A 19,845-nucleotide genomic window follows, 5' to 3' on the forward strand; every position below is an offset into this window, starting at 1 on the left:
CATTTTTTATTAGCAGAATTAGCTGAATTTATTCTTTTCTTCTTTGCAGTTGAAAGATGCATGAGTGTTATGCAGTCTGGGACTCAGATGGTTAAACTGAAGAGCGGAACCAAAGGGCTGGTTCGTCTCTTTTACCTGGATGAGCATAGGACCTGCATCCGATGGAGACCATCCAGAAAAAGCGAAAAGGCAAAAAGTAAATTTTTGATATTTCTTTGAATTCCTTGGGCAGTTCAGTATTAGAATGTGAATTAGAGGGAAAATTAAACAATATTTTTGGATAGATTAAATCTTTTCAATGCTTATTTAAAATGTGATGTGATACTTACTTGAAGCTTTTCATATGTGCAAGTAGAGTTTAACCACATAATAAAAGTTTGGCATTGTGAAAGGAATGGAAATGTAGTTCAGTCTGGTGTCAGCATTTTGCCATAGGTTTATGTGAATTATGAACAAACTCGGGGTGACTTGATAACAAAATATGCTGATCTCTTAAATGCACATGCCAGGACTTTTAAGTAAATATAGAACCTGGAAAAGTTTTGATGAATGTTTCTTAAATTTAGTAAATGCAATAAATTTCTGTAAATACTATTGCATGTTTAAGTTAGTGTATGGCATTATTTCTGTCTTTGACTGGAAATAATAGTTTTGCTCATCCAGATTGATGGGTTTTTTTCAATAAAGCAAGGGCTAGAAATCCATAGGTTTGTCAGGTTACAGGTAGTGACATTAGGTGCTTTTGGTCAAGTGAGTGGTAGCTAAAGGCTGCTGTGTTAAAAGAGCATAGCTGTTTGGAGTTGTGTTGCCCTAACACAGCAACAGTATCCCTCTTTCTGCTGTGGAAAGCCCGGCTGCTCTGGGTGTAGTCCCTCTGGAGCTCTGCAGTGTTACTGATAGAATGCAGGTGGCATCCAGCTCCTCATGTTCCCCTTTGAGGAGCTTACGGCCCGCTGGCTTAGCGGGGAGCCCTCAGAGCTTTGCTGTAACATTCTTGTCCCTGCAGCAGTACTGCCTTTTGAGGGCAGGTTCACTGTGCACACAGCATGGCCAAAGCAAGGATAAACTTTCAAATCCAGAAGTCCCTTCTGATATGAAGATCTAATATTAAAAATATTTACCTTTTACTGTGAGTAATTTGGAATTGCCCAAAAGCAGAAAGAAATTGGGTGCATATTCAGGTGTGTCAGTTCTCGATTTCCCTTTTCCCCTTGCAGTTGTCATTGATTCCATTTACAAAGTCGCTGAAGGCCGCCAGTCTGAAATCTTCCACCGTCATGCAGAGGGGAACTTTGACCCAAGCTGTTGCTTTACTATTTATCATGGTAACCACATGGAGTCACTGGATCTGATTACATCTAACCCAGAAGAGGCTCGCACCTGGATCACAGGACTGAAATATTTGATGGCTGGAATAAGCGATGAGGACTCCCTTGCTAAACGCCAGAGAACTCACGATCAGTATCCTTTAACAAGCCTGAGCTCCAGCTCTCATTTCAGTATTTCTGGTACATTTTTTAGTGACTTTCGTATAGGGTGTCCTTTCATCTCCTGTTCAGTGACTGAAAATTTTGCCGTTGATTCCAATGGAATTGTGTTACAGGTTTGCTGTGGACGCTTACCTGTAAAATAAAGCATCAGCTGTGACTTAGGGACTGGATTAAACTCCATTGAAGTCCGTGGGCAGGGTCTTCTATTCTGTTAGTGAAATTTCTGTCGAAGAGTCAAATCATTTATTTCCAGTCACGTAAATAAATGCTACCCCAGCATGTTAACCGCATGCTAACTTCAGGTGGTGGTTTGACCAGGCCTACAGCACTTTGCAGTAATAGTGTCATTCCTATATAGCTGTTCCTTTCTGTGCTTTCCTTAAAAGGAAAGCTTTTTGTGTGTGAGCATATGCAGTCTAGCTGGTTGTCTGGTTACCACCCTGTGAAAGACTTCAGTGTCCTAGCTTATTTAATATAGAAGGATTTTTGTCATCTTCTGTTTGTCCAATTGTACATTTATTCTGTTGCTGTGAGTTGCAAAGTCCATTAGAAGACACTGTTTGAGATGTTACTGGTTGGAAAGTCCAACTTGTTAGTCTCTGTGCAGGTGAAACCCTAAATTTTGTGGGTGTTTTTCAGTAAACTGACCAGTGATTCTTGGCCATCTCCACTTCTCTTGGTCGGTATGTGTCAGGTATCTGTGTGTACTTCTCAGCCTCCACTGACCGTAAGGAGCACAAATCTTTAAAACTCTTTAAAAGTATTGTAGTCTAGTAACCAAAATGAACTTCTTGTGAATGTCATAGCTACTGAATGTTTTCTTGATGCGCTTTCTTTCAAGACAGCGCTGCCTAGTATGTTAAACACAAAGAACCCTCTCCCTGCTAAACAAGAAAAGATTATCTTGATTATAATTGTTAGCTATCTCCTGCCACAAGGAAAACTACATGGTCATTCACAAATACTTCTCCTGGAGAATATATATACACTTTAGGTATTTTTAATTTATATTTTCAGTATTCTGACACAAGACTGGCACAGATCCATTTGAGGGGTATATTGTATGCTCTTTGAAAACGTATGCAACTTACTGTATTTATCTATGGTTCTTCAGAGTTGCACACATCTGCTGTATGTTCTCTACTGGTGAAGTGTCACTTCAAGTCCTGTTTGTGTTACCAAATGTGGCAGCTAGAAGACTGCAGACAAAATGACCCTATAACAGTTGCAGCTGGAGTAAGAACTTAGCAAAAGCCACAAAGGGATATATGTGCAAAAAGAAGGTAAAAGTTACAGGTTAGGATATGGAGAAGTCCAAGCAGGATGAAGGAGAGATGCAGGAAACAGTATCGGAGCAAGCCCAGCAGTATTTAAAAACTTAGAGTACATTATCAGAGAAGAAGCTAAAATCAGAAGTGAGAGAACCAAAGGGAATAGTACTGTGAACCTAAGTGTAAATAATTGTCAGAAATTGGCACCAGTTTTAAACATTTAAATGAAACTTCTGTCTTTAATGGTTCTTTTTCCCCTGCATTTGTTCAGTGTCACACTGAACCTATATAAACTTGCAGAATGTCCTGTGATAGGTCGTAGACGTGAACGGTGTGCTATGTGAAGAATTGTCTCCTGGTTTCTTGTTTTTTGTTTGTTGTTTTTTCTTAACAGCTGCTAGCTTTATTTGATGTCCTTTCATTCTTGTACAGGGAGAAACAGTGAATTTTTGATCCCTATCCATTTTCTCTGTGCAACTTATGATTTTTATGGACTTGTTGCTGCCCTGTGGAAGGTATGGTATAAAAGGTGAGGGCAGAGATATCGGAGAGAAAGTGGTGATCAGAGAAAAAGTTGTCGAGAAATAGAAGGCTTAAATACAAATGAAAGAACTGTAGGATAGTCTTGGAGGAGAAATCATAGAAAGACAAGAGTGGTTAATTTTTAATGAGGTTCTTATGGAAACCATGGGGTAGTACATGGACTGGTTTCACCAAGTCTCCTTTGTTCCATCCTCTCACACTAGATTAATGACATCCCTTGTATAGATGCCTGTTGAGCCTAAGTCCTGAGAGTCACAAGTCCGGCAGTGCTCAGACATAGCTCCACTGAAGTCAGTGGATTTAGTTACACCAGATGACTCTACAGAAGAGGTACACTAGTAAAAATGATTTAGTTCAGCGTCAGCGTGGAGAAACCATATAGATATCACCAGATCTCTGTCAGCAATGAACTTATTTCACTGTACACCCCAACAGTTCCAATGCAGGCTGGGAGAAGTCTTCATTCAGATGCTTTGCCTGGAGGCTATGACTTGAAAAAGGTATGTTTGTGAAGGTTGTATTGAATAATGCTGTTCTTCTCCAGGGCAGATGTTAAGGTGCTCTGCTAAGGAGCACGTCACCTCTGCCCAGCGGAGCTGGGCCCTGGGTCTCCTCCGGAGTTCCAGTCTACCTTATCTGCTGAATGGCTCTGCCTCCCTGCGCCCTGAGGAAATCACTCTGTTGTACCTTTCCTTAACCTGTTCGCAGCTGGGTCAAACAGACCTTTGAGGAGGCTGACAAGAATGGAGATGGCCTGCTGAATATTGAAGAGATCCACCAGCTGATGCATAAACTAAATGTTAACTTGCCCCGCCGGAAGGTCCGACAAATGTTTCAGGTCAGTGGCCTCTAACACGTGAAGTTATGGTAAGGTAGTGCCAGAGACGGTCTACTTCTGGGCAGAGCCAGAAAGACGGTCTGCGAATTGGGACTTCAAACTCTGTCCTTCCCAAGATCCCACAAGTTTTCTCCCGGTCAATATTAATATTACTTTTTCAGATACATTATTGTTTTCATTTTTGTGAACTGTATTATCCTGTGCTGTGGTATATTGATGTACAATGAAGTTACTCTGTTTATCAAAATGTTTTTTCCACTTACTTGATGGAAAAGTATTTAATAGACACTGATTTTATGAAAGGAATTGGCTTTTTTAACTTCCTCCTTTAGTTAGCTAAAATGAAATGTTTTATTTCTCTTGTCTGAAAATAGTTACCATTTTCCATCTGCCTTAATATTTATGGCATAGGAAGGGAACGATAAGCTAAGGACATAATTGGAAGCAAAATTACATTCTCTTAACTCTTCAAAATCAGTCCTAGCCGAAATCTGTGGGTGTTTTTGTTTGTTTGTTTTTTGTTTTTTTAATAACAAAAGGCAGGGGAGGGTGGCAGAACTGGAGAATCTTGTATAGTCAAAAGCTGTGCCTGTCTGGCACAAAATCAGCCTCGGCGGTATACCTCATGGAGTATAGATTATTCCCAAGGATCTGAAAAGTGTGGAGGCTTGTGGGGTTGTGATGCAGAGGTGATTTCAGGTTGTACTCATTCCCCAAATTTTTTAATTTTCATGTAGAATATGTGGTAGACTTAAAATGATGAGTTAAAATCCTATTTGATACCAGATAGCTGGGAATTACTTTCTTCTCAGCTTACTTGCTGTGATCCGAGCTTATAGCTCAGATGACAGTAGCACTAACAAGGTGTAACAAAATGCAGCTCCCAGAGATCCTCAGGCATTGCTGATACTGTTGACAGCTGCAGGAGAGGCAGAGAATTGCGAAGCCGTGTACTGACAGATTAAAAAACAAAAACAAAAAAGCCCTCTTAGTTCACTCTGGCTTTAAAGAAATGTCTAGGGATGAAGGAGGGAACTCAATAGCAGGCATCAGCTTTTGTATAACCAGAGGCAGCTTTTATTTTGATTTGGCAAAAATAAGTTGGTGGTGAGTACTTGGTGTTTGGTTTACACTCAGTCTGCTCCTGTGGTACTGCTCGAGTGACTTTAGTGTCACAGTTTATCTGACATGCACAAGTGCCCCTGAGCCTGGAGGAGCATATAATGCTCCATGCGGTGGCCAGGTTTATGAAACAGTCCAAGCCCATGTTTTGCTTCTGGAAATGGACTATGGGGCTGTTATTTTGGTTGTTTGTACGTACACTGATGTAAAGAGCAGTTCCTGTCCTAAGACATGCCTCAAAGTTAAAGGGAATAGTTTATGTGAATGGAAAGTAGAACTGGTTCCTTGGAAAGTGAAGCAGGACAGATTCATTCATTGTTTCCTATTTGACGAGCTCCTGTACTCTAGAAAAAGTGAGATTGGGCACAAACGGGAAGAAGGAAGAAGTGAAAGCTAGATGAAGACCGAGTGCTTCTGGAGAGGAATTTTTATTTGGTGAACCAGTGAAGAGGCAAGCTAACAGGTTCAAAGCCAAATCACTGTTAAAAACTCTGCACACAAGGTGTTCTGATATGAATAGAAGGATGCACCATTTTTGATAGATATGACTTGGGAATGGCAGGGTGTTTTTAACTGCAGAGACAAACAATTATATACAGCTGTGAATGAAAGATGTTATTTGTGGAAACAAGTAGCACATCTCTAATATTAAATCTTTATTTCACTTTTTTCCATCATCCGCTTACAATCTCAGGCTTAGCAAGAGTTGTAGTTTTCCTGAAGTTTGGTTCTGTGGAAACCTACCTAGTATGACAGCAGTTCTCCAGAATATATTCTTTGTTTTGTAAACCCAAAGCAATCCTCTTAGGCAGATGTTCACAGTAAAAAGCCTGTATTAACATATGTTAAGTACTATTTTCTTCCCTTCCTACCTCTGACAATAAACAAAAACTGCAGTGAGAACTGGGGTTATTGGGGGATATATTTTGGTGTGGAACCTAGTTGCTGCTGCAGACTTGTTTCCCCTACAGAGTGCTGCTGGCAATTGGGAGAGCGTTACAGTTTGACTTAACATAAATTTAAGATTGTAATATTGTTATGAATGTTTTTAAATGTCTGCTTCTGCAGTTGGAGGAGCGTAAGAAGTGGAGTTATGTTCCTTGCTATGTTGTAATCCAGGATAACTGCAAGATATGCAAGAGTGACAGAGATTAGAATAAAGCCCAGGATGAGCATCTTTGTATGGGAAATAAATTCAAAGATAAAGATGGAGCTGAGATCTTCATGGGGAACCTGTATCTTTAGCTCAATAACTCCTTTCACCAAAAAAATCCAATAGATGTCATTATAATTTTGCAGTTGTTTTAGGCAGTGCCTACTAGGATTTCTGAGACTGAACAGAATCTTTTGGACTAGAATTTCTTAAATTTTAGTACGTAAGTCCTATTCTACTTCATTCCTTGATTTCATATATTTCTAGCACCCTTACTTCAGTGTCTTTACTTCTTAGGAAGCTGACACAGATGAGAATCAGGGAACCCTAAATTTTGAAGAATTTTCAGTGTTTTACAAGATGATGTCCTTACGACGAGATCTCTACTTATTGCTCTTGAGCTACAGTGACAAGAAGGATCACCTCACTGTTGAAGAACTTGCTCAATTTCTGAAGGTGGAACAAAAGGTACGAGAATATCACACAGTCAAATAAATGTATGTACATGCATATAAATAAATGCAAACAGAGGAAAAGATTTTTTGGAAAAAGCTTTGCTCTGGGGGAAGACAAGACAACAGATGCTGGAACCAAAAAATGAAATCTAAATTCTTTACTATTTTTAAATGCTTCTAGAAATGTTTGTGACCTTTTGGGACTCTGGTAGAAGAAAGGCAGCACAGGGCAGTGTGGTTAATGTTTGGTAGTTTATAATGGCATTCAGGTCACATTCATACTTCTCAGCTGTATACAATTCTTTTGTGTGTTAGCACAGTTGTTTTCTTTAACATAGCTTGTTTTTTGGGGACATGATGTGTGTGTGTGGGAGGTGCTTATGTCTTCAGGAGAGACCTTTCATAATTAAGTCTTGGCAGGTACACTCTTAAATGAATTAGGGTAATATGTGATAAGTTTTAAAGCTGGAAACACATGCCAAAATGCAAAGAGCAAACTAAACCAATTTGTTTGTGACTATCTGCAAGTGGTTTGCCTGTCTAGCTTAGTTCAGTAACCTGTGTTAAGATGAATTTTTGTGATTGCATATCTGTTCATGTAAGCAAAATTGAATTCTATGATACTGTTATGTATCTCATGAGTTCCCAAGTATTAGAGGTAGTAGTAGCAGTAATAAAAGCAACAGTCCTTGTAACAGCAACAGTTTAAATATTGACAAATATACAAAAAGTTATGGTGATATGAAAATATAGAGAGATTATGTAATACTATTTGGCATTATATTCTTTGTTAGATTCTTAATATGTTCTGCTGATTCCTGTCATGGAGATAATGAGCAATTTATATAATAGTTCAGTTATAATTATTTCATGTCTCGATCTTGATTTGAGTATGAGGAAACAAGATTAAGCAATGTTCATTGAAATTGCCAGGTTTTGTTACAAACCAAAAGAACCTCATTTAAATGTGGCCTAAATCCTGATTAGATATTTAAGGGAAGATTACACTTCTGTGATGCAACACAGATGGATATCTATTAGAAAATGAATTATTTTGGAATTCAGAATTTATTTCGTTTTGCTTTCTTGCTTATAGCAACTCCACTTGCAATTAAATACACTTAATATCATGCTGCTTTTACTTACCGGCTGCGTGTGGTGTTAGGTTCCTACGTTATGCCTTTTAGATTATGAAAAAAAATCTGTTGTAAACAGCTGGCATCCAGCAATTGTGGGCTATAGCAGATGGGTAGAAAACCAAGCTACATGAACAGAAGTTCTCATGGATCCATGTAGAAAGCAGTTGTGAGATCACAGAACGTCAGGTTTGTCTCAATTCAGTAACACCACTTCTGCAAGCTGCAAAGTTCTCTGCTCATATGTGGCTCATCTGACTTCACCTCCTTGAACTGTTGCAGAGGTATTGCACCCTCTGGCCATGGGCAAGGTGTCCAGAATTCTCTCTCCCCTCCCCCCCCCCTTTTTTTTCCTTCTGCCTTCTTCCCCAATTTTATTTAGGAAAGTCTGTGCAGCTTATGCAAAGAAAACTTCATACCTAAAGGTTTGAAGCAAGCAAGAGAGGCCAGGTTCAGGGAACGATGCGAGCATAGATGCTGATGAGGAATTTTTAAAAAGTATAAGCAGTTGAAGAAACAAAATTGGGTGAAGGTCAGAGATTTCCCCTGACGTACCTATGAATAAACTAGCTGAACAGAAAAATCTCAAGTCATTCTGAAGTATGTTGCTTCAGGGGAGAATTTCATGCCCATCTTGAAAGAGGCTAACCCACTAACAAAATTGTGCGTGTGGACACCTCTTGGGAATCCCTGAGGAGAACTTGTACACTAGACAGGAACCTCCTGATCTCTAGGACTCATGTCTTTCTGGCAATTGGTCCTTCACTGTTTGCACAGCTCATGCATCCTTGCAGAGAGTATTGTTGCAAAACAACCTGTAGAAAATAAATTAGCTCCCTGAGCTACTTGAGCTTCCTGAGTAAAGAAGCTTGTTTTGGCTGCCATCATAGCATAGTCTCATGGTGTTGGGGGATCCTGCAGTGACTGCCCTCTCTGAGTTATCCCTAGCAAGAGATATCAACGAGCTGTGTTTTGTTACAGAATTTTTCCCCTTCTGGCCATTGTGGCAATTCCCTGATGTGTCTGACTCCCCAGTTCTTCCCTCCTCCTTCCTTGACACATGGAACTAATTGCCACTAATAACACTGTGATAGCCTCAACACACAAGTTTTCCTGCAAGCAATTCTGACAACTCTGCTGGTTGCAACTTTAAAGCACAAAACATTTGTGTCTTTCCCTTTCTGCTATTGCCCTAAGTCTTCTGAGCTCACTACTTCTTATTTTGTTTCCTTTTTAATCAGTGCCTTCTATCTAGGTGCCCTTCAGTGGAGCACTCTTGACAGCAGTAGCAAGGTTGACACTGATGAGGAAGTGAAAGAAATCCTCTAGGGAAGATGTGTTCATGGAGATGCTGAAGTGCCCAGACACAGCTGAAGAGCAGTGATACGAGAGGGCACTTGGGGAACTGCAGCAGAAAGAAAAACGTGTTGAAGAGAGGCAGAGAGAGAGGCAGGTGTCTTTGGGTACACGAGGACACTATGAAACTACTGATGCAGCAGAAAAATAAGTTGACTGTCCAGCCTGGCTTACTGCACCCCTTCTGTCTATGCGCCATTCCATATCCTGAATGCAGACAGTACTCTCGGCTCTAAGCAGTCTTCTCAACACTGTTCAAATAAATAAATAAAAATATGACCTTCTGTAGATGAACCTCTTGGCAGTGTGCTAAGAAGCACCTTGCACTTTTTGCCTCGTCCCTCCTGTCGTCTCATCTCATTTCCCAGTATTAACAGTGTTAGAGCAGACTTACCCTTTTGCATTTTCAGAACACAGACATGAGTGATAACAATATCCTCAGGCAACGTAAGACTGCTTTCAAAGGCTGATAATGGTTCAAATCATAATGCAACTCTAAAATGCCTTTAACCAAACATTTAATTTTTGCTCTCATCTGGCTGCTTGGAAATTCGTGGACAGTCCGTCCAACTCCATCTGCTACTCTTTTGGCAAGGCTTTTAAATGTTCTGCAGCCTGAGGGCAGAAGACTAAGGTGGTTTTTGTGTGTGTGTTTGTTTTTTAACTTGCCAGGCTTGCTTCTTTTAAGGAGGCTTTCCCATTGCTTTCACTCAAGAGCTTGCGAAACAGATTATTTCCACTTAGGTGCAGTTAAACTCACTTCATCACTACTGAAATTGCAATTATATGGTTTCAGAATAAGGGAGCATAAAATAGGTTGGTTTCTTGGAATGACTGCTGATGCTTCAGTCATTCTAGCCGCACATGACTGTGCGGGAGGAACATCCCTGGGTGTCCGGTCAGGTCTGCATGCCTGACAGTTGTCTCTTCAGCAGTGCTGCTTCCTAATGAACCAATATCAATGTCTGAATTAGTCCTGCCCAGAAACTGATCTCCTGTAAAATGACAGATTGCTGCCGCAGCAGGATTTCCAGCCTCTTTCAACTGACAGAGCTTGTCTCGTACTTGTCCTTGGGGGGCAGGTGAAAGCTCAGCATCTGGCTCTATAAACACTGTTGTTCATGTTAAAGAGCAACTCCGCAGTTGCTGGCCACTCTGGACCTGTATTATAGAGTGAATGGCCTCATTCTGCACCAGTCTCTGGAGCCCTGGAGCTGTTCTGTTTAGGGGGTTGGCCAGCTGACAGTTGTTGACTGCTTGCTTGCTGCTGCAGTATCTGTTTTTCCTTTTGTGTCTCCGCTGTATTTATGTCACATAAGTGCTTCTATTTCACAGCCATAGCAGAGGCCTCTGACACTTGTGCCAACGGTTTTGTGTAGTTGCAAGGCTTTGTGTTGGTGTTACAAACCTGAAATGTTTAGTTTTGGTTTTCTGAGAAAAAATGTATGAAAAGGTTTTCTGTGTGCCTGATTGCCACCTGCTGCTTTACCATGGATCAGTTACTTTGCAATACAGTTCTCATCTGTCCTGAGAAAAAGGACAGCCTGCTGAGATCTTGCCTCCAGCCGCAGTCTGTATGTGCTGCATGCTCCAGGAAAGTGCTCCCTATTGTGCAATGTGCCCCATTGTACCCTGGAGTGACAGGCACCATATGGAAATGTTAACACCGTGCCATCTTAGCGGTACCAAACTGGTGTATTCTGTGGTTGAGAGCCACTGCTCTATGCTGCCTGAGCCTCAGGGTGACAGTAGGTGCACTAGTGCCACACTGAATAGGTTACGTTTGAATCTTCAAAACTGAGTGTTCCAGTGTATGCTTAATGTGGTTTTTTGGAGATCTGATCCTTCACCGTATTGACTTGTTTCTGATGTTCTTTGTAATTAACAGTGAAATGGAGTTGCGCAGCCACACAGGGATAGAAGCGGCTCATATAGCAGGACTGTGTCCTAGCAGCTTTTCTCATCAGCAGGGCATGAACACACGACTTGAAATAGCTTATTAAATATCAGCCAGTGGAACTGGTTGCCCCCAGTCATTTTAATTGGACTGAAGAGGAAGTAATTTTACAACAGTTACACCTTGGGAACATGTACATATTATCATGTAAAGCTTTGTATTAGTTATTCAATATGGGGTAGTGGATTTTGAGTTATAAGTCTGCTTGAGAAAATAAATTTATCCTTATTTTTTGTCCTACACTAATTATGTGGTGACACAGGAATAACTAGTGTTGCAGTAAATACTGCTTTTTGTCACATTTTCATTAAGAAATGAACATTAAATACTTTTTTAGAAAATGGATGTTTTGAAGCCACTATACCTGCTCTCTAGGTTTTGGTTTTAAAGAAATGTAATGAGTCAGTATATGTTAGGGAAATAAATGGCATCTTTTTGTATTTGATAATCTTGTCTTCAGTAATCTTCAACTTAATATTAGATGAGGTCTTACAGTGACACTGGAGGATGTGATTTGAAATGGAGCATATACTGAAAGATAGCAGGAACCAATATCCTGAAAGGAGTAAGAAATGATAAGAATATTGATGCTGGTCTGTGGACCTCAAAAAGAAGGAAAGACTGTGGAGCATGTTAATCTCAAACAAGGAAGATAAAACCAGATGATGATGCCTGGTCAATCCTTACTGCTTTCTGCAGAAACTCTTGTTGCAGCAACATAAACTCTCAATTGGAAAGCAAGCTGATTCCTTTTTCCTTTCACTCACACTTGCAAACAAGGACGATCAGTATAACTGGTCTATGTGATGACTTGGTACGTTATGACACCTTGCATCAATAGCTTACCTTGAAATTGGAAGAATGTCCTTGCTTGGCTTGACTATTTCTATGTTGATTTTGTCATAGGATAATTACCTGTGAGCAGTTAAAGCCTAAACCATCAGCGCTCTGTTCACAGAATTACAGAATGGGCTGAGGTTGGAAGGGACCTCTGGAGATCATCTAGTCCAACCGCCCTGCCCAAGCAGGGTCACCTAGAGCACTTTGCCCAGGATCGTGTCCAGACGGCTTTTGACTATCTCCAAAGACGGAGACTTCTAACAGAAGACTTTAAATTTTAATAAAAATAAATGAGGAGTTTAAGTTGTCATCTCTCTCAAGCTAGAGTTAAAAAGCACAGGTCAGTGGACTTTTCCTTAACAGATGCAGCTTTAGACAAGATTAGACAATTTCATTCCTAAAGCACACAAGTACCCTGCAACTCAGACATCAAGGAGCCATGTGGAATCATGAAAAAGTTAATTTTAGTCTGCTTGTGCTGAAGAAGAGGCTGTTACAAATAGTGTTTGTAATTAAACAGCAACATATACTTGAGCTGGGATAATCAGTTGTTTTCTCTACTGAATTGTTCTTGTTCCTATTATCCTGTGTAATTCTAGTAGGCATCTCATCATGTCAGCTTAGCTAGCAGATATAAATAAGATGTTCAGAGAAAAAAACAAGCTGAGCCATCCTTTTCCTGTGCAAGAAATGCAGAGGGAAGGGAGAAGAGAAGAAAGATGTGAATGAAAAGAGTCTTTCATGGTTATGCTGTAGAATTACTTCAGGATGTCATCTGATATTTGGATGCTTATTAGAAATTTTAGTCTATAAGGGTCTGTGTATCCTTCAAGTGCCTATTTCTGTTAGCTGAAGAAAACAATTCTCAGCTTGTGGGTTGCAGTTTTTCTCTTGTTGGTCACCATTTGGTATCCATTCCTCATTCTCAGTCATCCTGTGAAGTGAAATTTCTGTGTTCCTTGCAATCTGTTCTTCCAGGCATAGAGCACTGACCAGCACTTCAGTTTTCACTTGTGAAGCTGCGGAGGCAGGCATCTCTTCCCTTTAACTCATCTGTCTGCAAAGAAGAATAAGTGATAGCTCTGGAAAGTGTACTGCTTCTACTCTTTTACACTAGCAGCCCTGTTTAGGGAAGAACCAAAGCACTGGGTCTTTTTCATAAATACTGTTCCTGCAGGTCACAGAAACAATGGATGGTGAGTCGAGGTTTCTGTTTGAACCAAAACAAGTTGGTTCAGCTTCCATACAAGTAGTTTGCTAATTATTCATTACAAGCGTGTGCTGGCAACAAGCTGAAGAGTTACTAGGTAAGAATAGATTCAATTAGACTAATTTTGAATTCCAAATAGAGCCTGTAGAGTAGAAGTTTGGTCCAACAGATTTTCAGAATTACCCATTATTATCTAGACTGTTTTACACTTTGATAAAGATAAATTTTAAAGTATAGACTTGAATGAGATATAATGTTAAAGCAAGCTGTGTTACCAGAAGCTCCAAGATAATTTGAGTATTTGTCAAGTCAAGAACCTTGGAAATAGCCATTATAATCATGTATGTTTTATAATAGAGTAATTTAGAACTAATTCAAAATGTTAAAACAAAAAAACCCCTAAGGTAGAGTGGCTCTATCTTGGATATGAAGCGGTTCGGAAATTGTGTGGGTAATGAAACACAGCTAGAGATGGATGACAGTTTAAAGCGCATGGATCTGTCAATATTAAAAAGGATAGGATAATGTAATTGTTTTTCTTGTATTAGGAAAATGTCTCTTTATTAAGACAAATAAAATCTCTCAGTGCTTTACTAGACAAATCTTTTTTTAACATGCCTGACAGTCTGTCAACCCTGACTTTTTAAATATAAAACTTTCTCTGTAGTATATAATCCTATTCTGTATTATTAAATAAATCTGTTGTGTGGGAAACTGATTTTCAAAAACCTATTGAAAGAGAGAGGTCCAAATAAAAAAATATTGCTTAGTATGAACTAGCAATATTTGATTGGAGGAATTTATGGATAATTAGCTAATATTTTAAGCAGACTTGACTTTTTTGGTGATGGTTAAATATTGCAAATTGTATTTGTTTTGTATCTAGCCTGCCCACATAATTTGCATACACACCACAGGAGATAATTTTCACTGAGAAGTGAAGTGTGAGGATGACTTCTTATAGTACTCACAGTAGCAAGGCGCTCTCCTAATCAGATGCTGAGATGCTCCTATAATAAAAATAATGGCCCATGTTTAGAAAAACAGGTCCCTTCAGGACAGCACTAATGGCATGAGTTTAACTCCCAGTGCAGTCAGTGGAATCCAAGCAAACATTAAATTTTCCTACACATAGAGACTTCATGTGTTCTTGTGCTTTTTTTTTTTAATTTATATTAATAGAAGTGGCAAGTGAGGAAATGTAGCATTTTGAATGACCTTTTTGTCCTTGTTAACCTGCCCACAAACATTTAGCAGCCTTAGAAAGGGAATTTATGCTGTTACTGCCAGAACATCCACTATACATGAATGGTGTTACTGTTTCATTACTGCCTTTGATGTAAATTTATCAGCTTACACTTGAAATAACAAACGAAGCAGGTAACTGCTACCCAACTCTAGCCTTGGGAAAAGGTATCAAAGCCAAAGCAGCAGTGGAGATACCATGTAATATCTCGTTGATTCAGGCGTGGAAGTGACAGACTAATTCAGTGCCTATTGTCTTGAGGTCAGAAGCAGTATCAGAAGAGGTTTAAAAGAAAAAAAGTGGCGGCATCATCATCAATCAAAGAAAGACCTCATAAAGTGACTAGGCCAATGACAGGTAACCTTTTCTTGTCCAGGAATTTCTAATCAATGATGGGGCATAAGAATTCTCAAGCTCACAGAGTAGCTTTCATTCATGTTAGCACAGTTGTGAAAACTGAGTGCTCCAAAAGCAGAGTTTTTTTCATCCATCTGCCAAAAGACTTTGAGAAAATCAGTTTATTGTGAGTATAGAAGCTTCTGAGAGATTTTAAAGTAAATAGATAAGACAATTGCTCCAATTGCTCATCTGAGCATCTCCATGCGGGGATGAAAGGTGATGTTATGTCTTTGAAATTATGTCAAACACTTTCATACTTATTGGCTTTTTTTATTACAGAGATCCCATTTTTGTCTCACTTTCCCCCTCTAATAATCTTAAAAGAAATAGCTTCTGGTATAAACTAATAATTAAATTCTGATGAGAAGTCTTTATACTTAGGTGCAATGGAAAATCTACCTTAAATTAAGAAGACAACTCTTTTGGGGAGGTGAGCACAGGCTTGTAATACAAATGTATATTTCAGACTCTGAAAGAAAGACTTGTAAGTAATGATGTCTCGCTGTCTACCTACCTCTGTAAACCAGCATTCCAGAAGGCAAAGCTCCAGATAGATTAAAAACTCAAGCAAATACAGGAATCAAAAGCACTGCTCTGGAAGTGCCATCAAAATTCCAGCATTCAGAGGTTCAAGTGCATGCCATAACTATAGTTAGAAGAGGATGAACGTGTGTGTAGGACAATTGGTAATGAGGAATGGTAAGCCAATAATCTGACTCTGGACTTGAATTGTTGGAGTAATTTAACAGGACGTGGGAATTTCCCCTGTGCAAATTTGCCATAATTAATGGCAGATGCATTGTCATTAATAGTCACTCAATGCTTAGAAATGTTCCCACTTAAGACCTTAGTCCTGCAGTGATTTATCCAGGAGAAGCTGATGCACTGTGATTAATTCCTTTGACCGGAATTCCCTGTTCTCAAGTCGAATGTGTGGATTTGTTCTCCAGCATCAGGGACGACTGTGTGTAGAGGCAGCTTAAGTCATTCATGAAATAAACAGTGACCCCTATCTGACCTCCTCTGGATGGAATATTAACCTCTTTTAAAATAATTTTGGCTTTAATTCAGATCCTTACCTAGGTTAAAATTAGGTTAGCCTTTCTTATTTGCTGCTTAACCAATTAGTGTCATCACTGATGTAACTGACTCTTCCTGTTAGTCAACAGACTGAAAAATATCCTTCTCCTCAGGCTAATACTTTTCCCCCCACCAATTGGAGTCACCATATAAGTTGAACTGCTCACTTTGCATCTGTTACTATACATCTAACAGTTATGCAGCTAGGTTTTTTTCTCCTCTGGTTATTTTTCATATTTAAGCTGTAGTCTCTCAGGCGTTAGATGTCATGGCAGTCATGACATCCAGGATCTCTCAGGAGGAGCTCAGCACTTGACCGAATCAGGCCCTTAAGACAGATTGACTCTCTCAATCTACTTTTTTAAAAGATTTCTATATAGTTGAATGCTGATGCTGGAAATACTAAACTACAGGAAATGATGGAAAGGGCAAGTTATTCAAAGACTAGAGACTCTTTTTTCCCTCCCCTCAAACACTAGGTATTGCGTAATCTGCAGCATGACTAACCTCGCTCCTGCCTTTGCCTGAAGCAATCACGTTGACAGGGCTGACACACTTTTAAGAAAGGGAACTACATGTTCCTTTGCTTCCAGACTGCTTCAAGTGTCAATTCAAAGAAGGGTGTTTCAGCTGACTTTGGCAAAGAGTGCTGAGTGCAAACAGTAAAGATGATAGTGCTACAAATAAGCTGCCAAAGTTGTTAAGTGTCATCATCGCCATCCTGTGATATTAGCAGAGGTAAAAAATATGCCCAATCTTATGTTTTCATTTTGGTTCTCTACAACTTAATGGGGGGAGGGGGAGGGAGAGGAGGGGAAAAGAGATGACTGAAAAGTTGCTGCTTTTCTCTAATCTTAGAGGAAATATAAATATCTATATGACATTCTGGCCCTATTAAAGTTAGTTAGGACTTCAGTTGTGGGCTAATTGAAACTGGTGATAAAATCTTCATTCTTTTCAGAAGGACTGCTGGTTTGCATTTCAGAATCTAATTATTTATCTCATAGCCTGTATATTATAGGTAACTCTCTTGGAAGCAATGAAATCAGAGAAGTGGAAAATGTGTGAAAATAAAATCAACCTCCACCGATTTTTTTTTTTTTAAAGTAAATTGTATTAAAGAATATCACTTCATAGTTGTACTGAGCAATAGTGTTGAAATGAGAACTATTAATTGTGCTTAACAGCTAATTTTTATCTTTTAAGCTCAACTGACATAATTTTTAATAGTGATCACTGTCTCTCACTCCTATTTTTCTCCTCACAGGTAAAATAGATGTGAGGCTTGTGGAGCACTGACAAAATCAAATCAAAATAAAATCTGGAAAGGTCCTTTAACAGGAGTGTTACTGATGGTCTTAATTGTGTTTGAGCACAAGATTTTCAACTGGACTTAGAGGCCTGAAGTAGATTTTGAAAAGCTGGTCTCATAGTAGAAAAAATAAGTACGCTAACTTTGTCATTTTTGTGCAGATGAATAATGTGACACCAGAATATTGTCTTGACATCATACAGCAATTTGAAGTATCAGAAGAAAACAAGGAGCAAAATGTTTTGGGTATTGAAGGTAAAGTTCTTGATTTCTTAGTTATTTTCATGTCTTGACGTATTGTAGTGGAATAGAAAAGCTTTAACACCATTTTGGTGTAGATTGTAATATTTGATGACTGTGATAGTAGATTACATAAAAGATCAATGGTCAGTAGTAGCAGGTGCATTTCTGTGAGATACGGGAGGGATGAGAGAGTAGGCAGGATGAATTATCCAAAAAGCAGTGTGCTATCCACCCCTGTTACACTACAATATGTCATATCCATAATACAGTAATTTGAATGCCTCAGACTTGCATGAATTTATTGCTTACTGTGTATTTGTAAAACACAAAACATTTTATACTATATGGTTTATACTGTAACCTGTTCTAACTGAAGTAATAAAAGCAGAGTTTGCATTCTGCTCTCTATCTCTGTCGATCTGGAACCACTCCTATACAATCCATTGATTTATCTTTATGTGAAATAAAGAATAAAATAAGGACAGTTGCATTTTCTTTGGGTTTTAGTAAGTTGTTCACCTTGTTTGCTAAAGCAATTGCAGGTGGTATATTCAGAATTCTGCTTAGCATCAAATTCCAGTCTGAATTGTTAATTTGCTCAGAAGATGGCTGTCATGAAGCAGAATAATTTGCTGGGTGGCTTCTGTAGGGGGGGAAAAAAGTCTTTCTCCACACAGTGTAGCCTGAGCATAGCCTTCCAGTTCTGCAGTAAGCTTCCTGTGTGACTCTGGGCAATTCACTTAAACTGAAATAAAGCAAAGTGAACAAGCTGTGACATTTAAAAAGAGTATTTTTGAAAGCGTTTCTTTTAATCTTACTGCTTCTCCTCTTACGTTTGAGTTCCTTTCAGAGTTTGTGTGGTCTGCACTGTCCTTTTGAAATGTTTTATATTTCACATTCTCAAAGTGGATAGTTTAAAAACTTTCTTGGTTTGATTTTGATTTGATTTACAGTGGTATAAATCAGTATAATCTTCTTGGATAAGCTTGCAGCATAGAAAAAACTGTAAACTAGAGCTGAGCTGGTGAATGGGCTAGTGTGGGTCCCCATGGTACCTGTGCTGCAGTGCAGCCCCTTAGGAGGCTGCTACCCTGTCCATGCAGTGTTTTCAGTGGGGTTAATGCTCACTTACAATGGAAGAGTAGCACTGGGGCAAAGCGTTAAAATAAGTGTCAGAAGTAAATTCAGAGCAAAGCCTTCTGCTTTCAAGTACGGATGTCAGTTTGGCTCTTGGTTCTGTCCTGTGATGCGCATAAGTTGTCAGATCCCTCATTAATTTCAGTAGGTGTGTGCCCTTTTGTTTTGTTGTTATTGACACCGTTACTAACTTCTGAAGATTGCTTCTTGACTTGGGACCCATGGGGGATCAGTAGCGACAGAAAGTCCTGGCGTATCTGCAGAATACCAAGCCTATACTCTTTCAGGCATCACATTCCTGTATCTCTCTTCTGCTTTCCAGTCTTTGAGGATTTTCCTCTGACTCCTCTTACTGAAGGCAGATTCGTGATGGAACAGGATGGGATAACTCTTACCTGTTACCATCACTAGGTCCAGTGAGAGAAACACGGTGCGCACCTCAAATACTTCACACCTTGCTCAGTGTGAGGCTGATGTTCCCACCCTCCCTCCCACCTACCCAGCTGTATTCCCCTAAGTGGGTGACTCACCTTCCAAGGTACACTTCAGCATCCCGGGAAATGAAGGCTGCTGCTGCCTAAGCAATTGACCTGGTTTCTCCCTTACACTGATCTTTTACCAAGAGTCAAAAGGGGGTAGGGGATACCAGTTTGTGAGGGAGAAAAAGAAGGAAAAGGCAAAGGTTTTCTTAACAGTGATAACTCATCTTTTAGCTGCATACTGTGTTTTTGCACTAGCATCTAGGTGAACAGAAATCATTTTTATCTCATTGAACAATTTCAAGAGAGGATATTTTCATCCACCAAATTCTAACAGAGCCAATAACACCCTTCTGTGTTCTGTTTGTTGGTGGAATGGTTTTGTCTGAACTATGGGAGACAGCTTTAGCACACTTACCTTAGTTTGTGCATTGGATTTGATGTAGAGGGATTCTCCAGGGTTCAGAGAATTTTTGCACATGCATTTTTGTCATCTCCTTCCTGAGGGTCTGCAGGAAACATCTGATCTGAAAACAGATTGGGTAATTGGTGTATAGATCTATAGTTTTTTTTTTTTT

The 19,845-nt window shown here is 39.5% G+C and overlaps 1 protein-coding gene across 1 annotated transcript in view; it reads left to right on the forward strand.

Moving 5' to 3' along the window:
* PLCH1 (phospholipase C eta 1) overlaps window positions 1-19,845 on the forward strand; it is a 97,024-nt gene that overhangs the window by 48,151 nt on the left and 29,028 nt on the right. Inside the window, exons 4-8 of the mRNA XM_026057790.1 lie at window positions 50-196; window positions 1,218-1,461; window positions 4,013-4,142; window positions 6,715-6,885; window positions 17,570-17,663. Coding sequence (XP_025913575.1) covers window positions 50-196; window positions 1,218-1,461; window positions 4,013-4,142; window positions 6,715-6,885; window positions 17,570-17,663 — 786 coding nt within the window. The remainder of the gene's footprint in view (window positions 1-49; window positions 197-1,217; window positions 1,462-4,012; window positions 4,143-6,714; window positions 6,886-17,569; window positions 17,664-19,845) is intronic.

This window comes from Apteryx rowi, unplaced genomic scaffold, assembly GCF_003343035.1.
Source record: "Apteryx rowi isolate R43461 unplaced genomic scaffold, aptRow1 scaffold_140, whole genome shotgun sequence".
In the NCBI taxonomy this organism is placed as follows: Eukaryota; Metazoa; Chordata; class Aves; order Apterygiformes; family Apterygidae; genus Apteryx; species Apteryx rowi.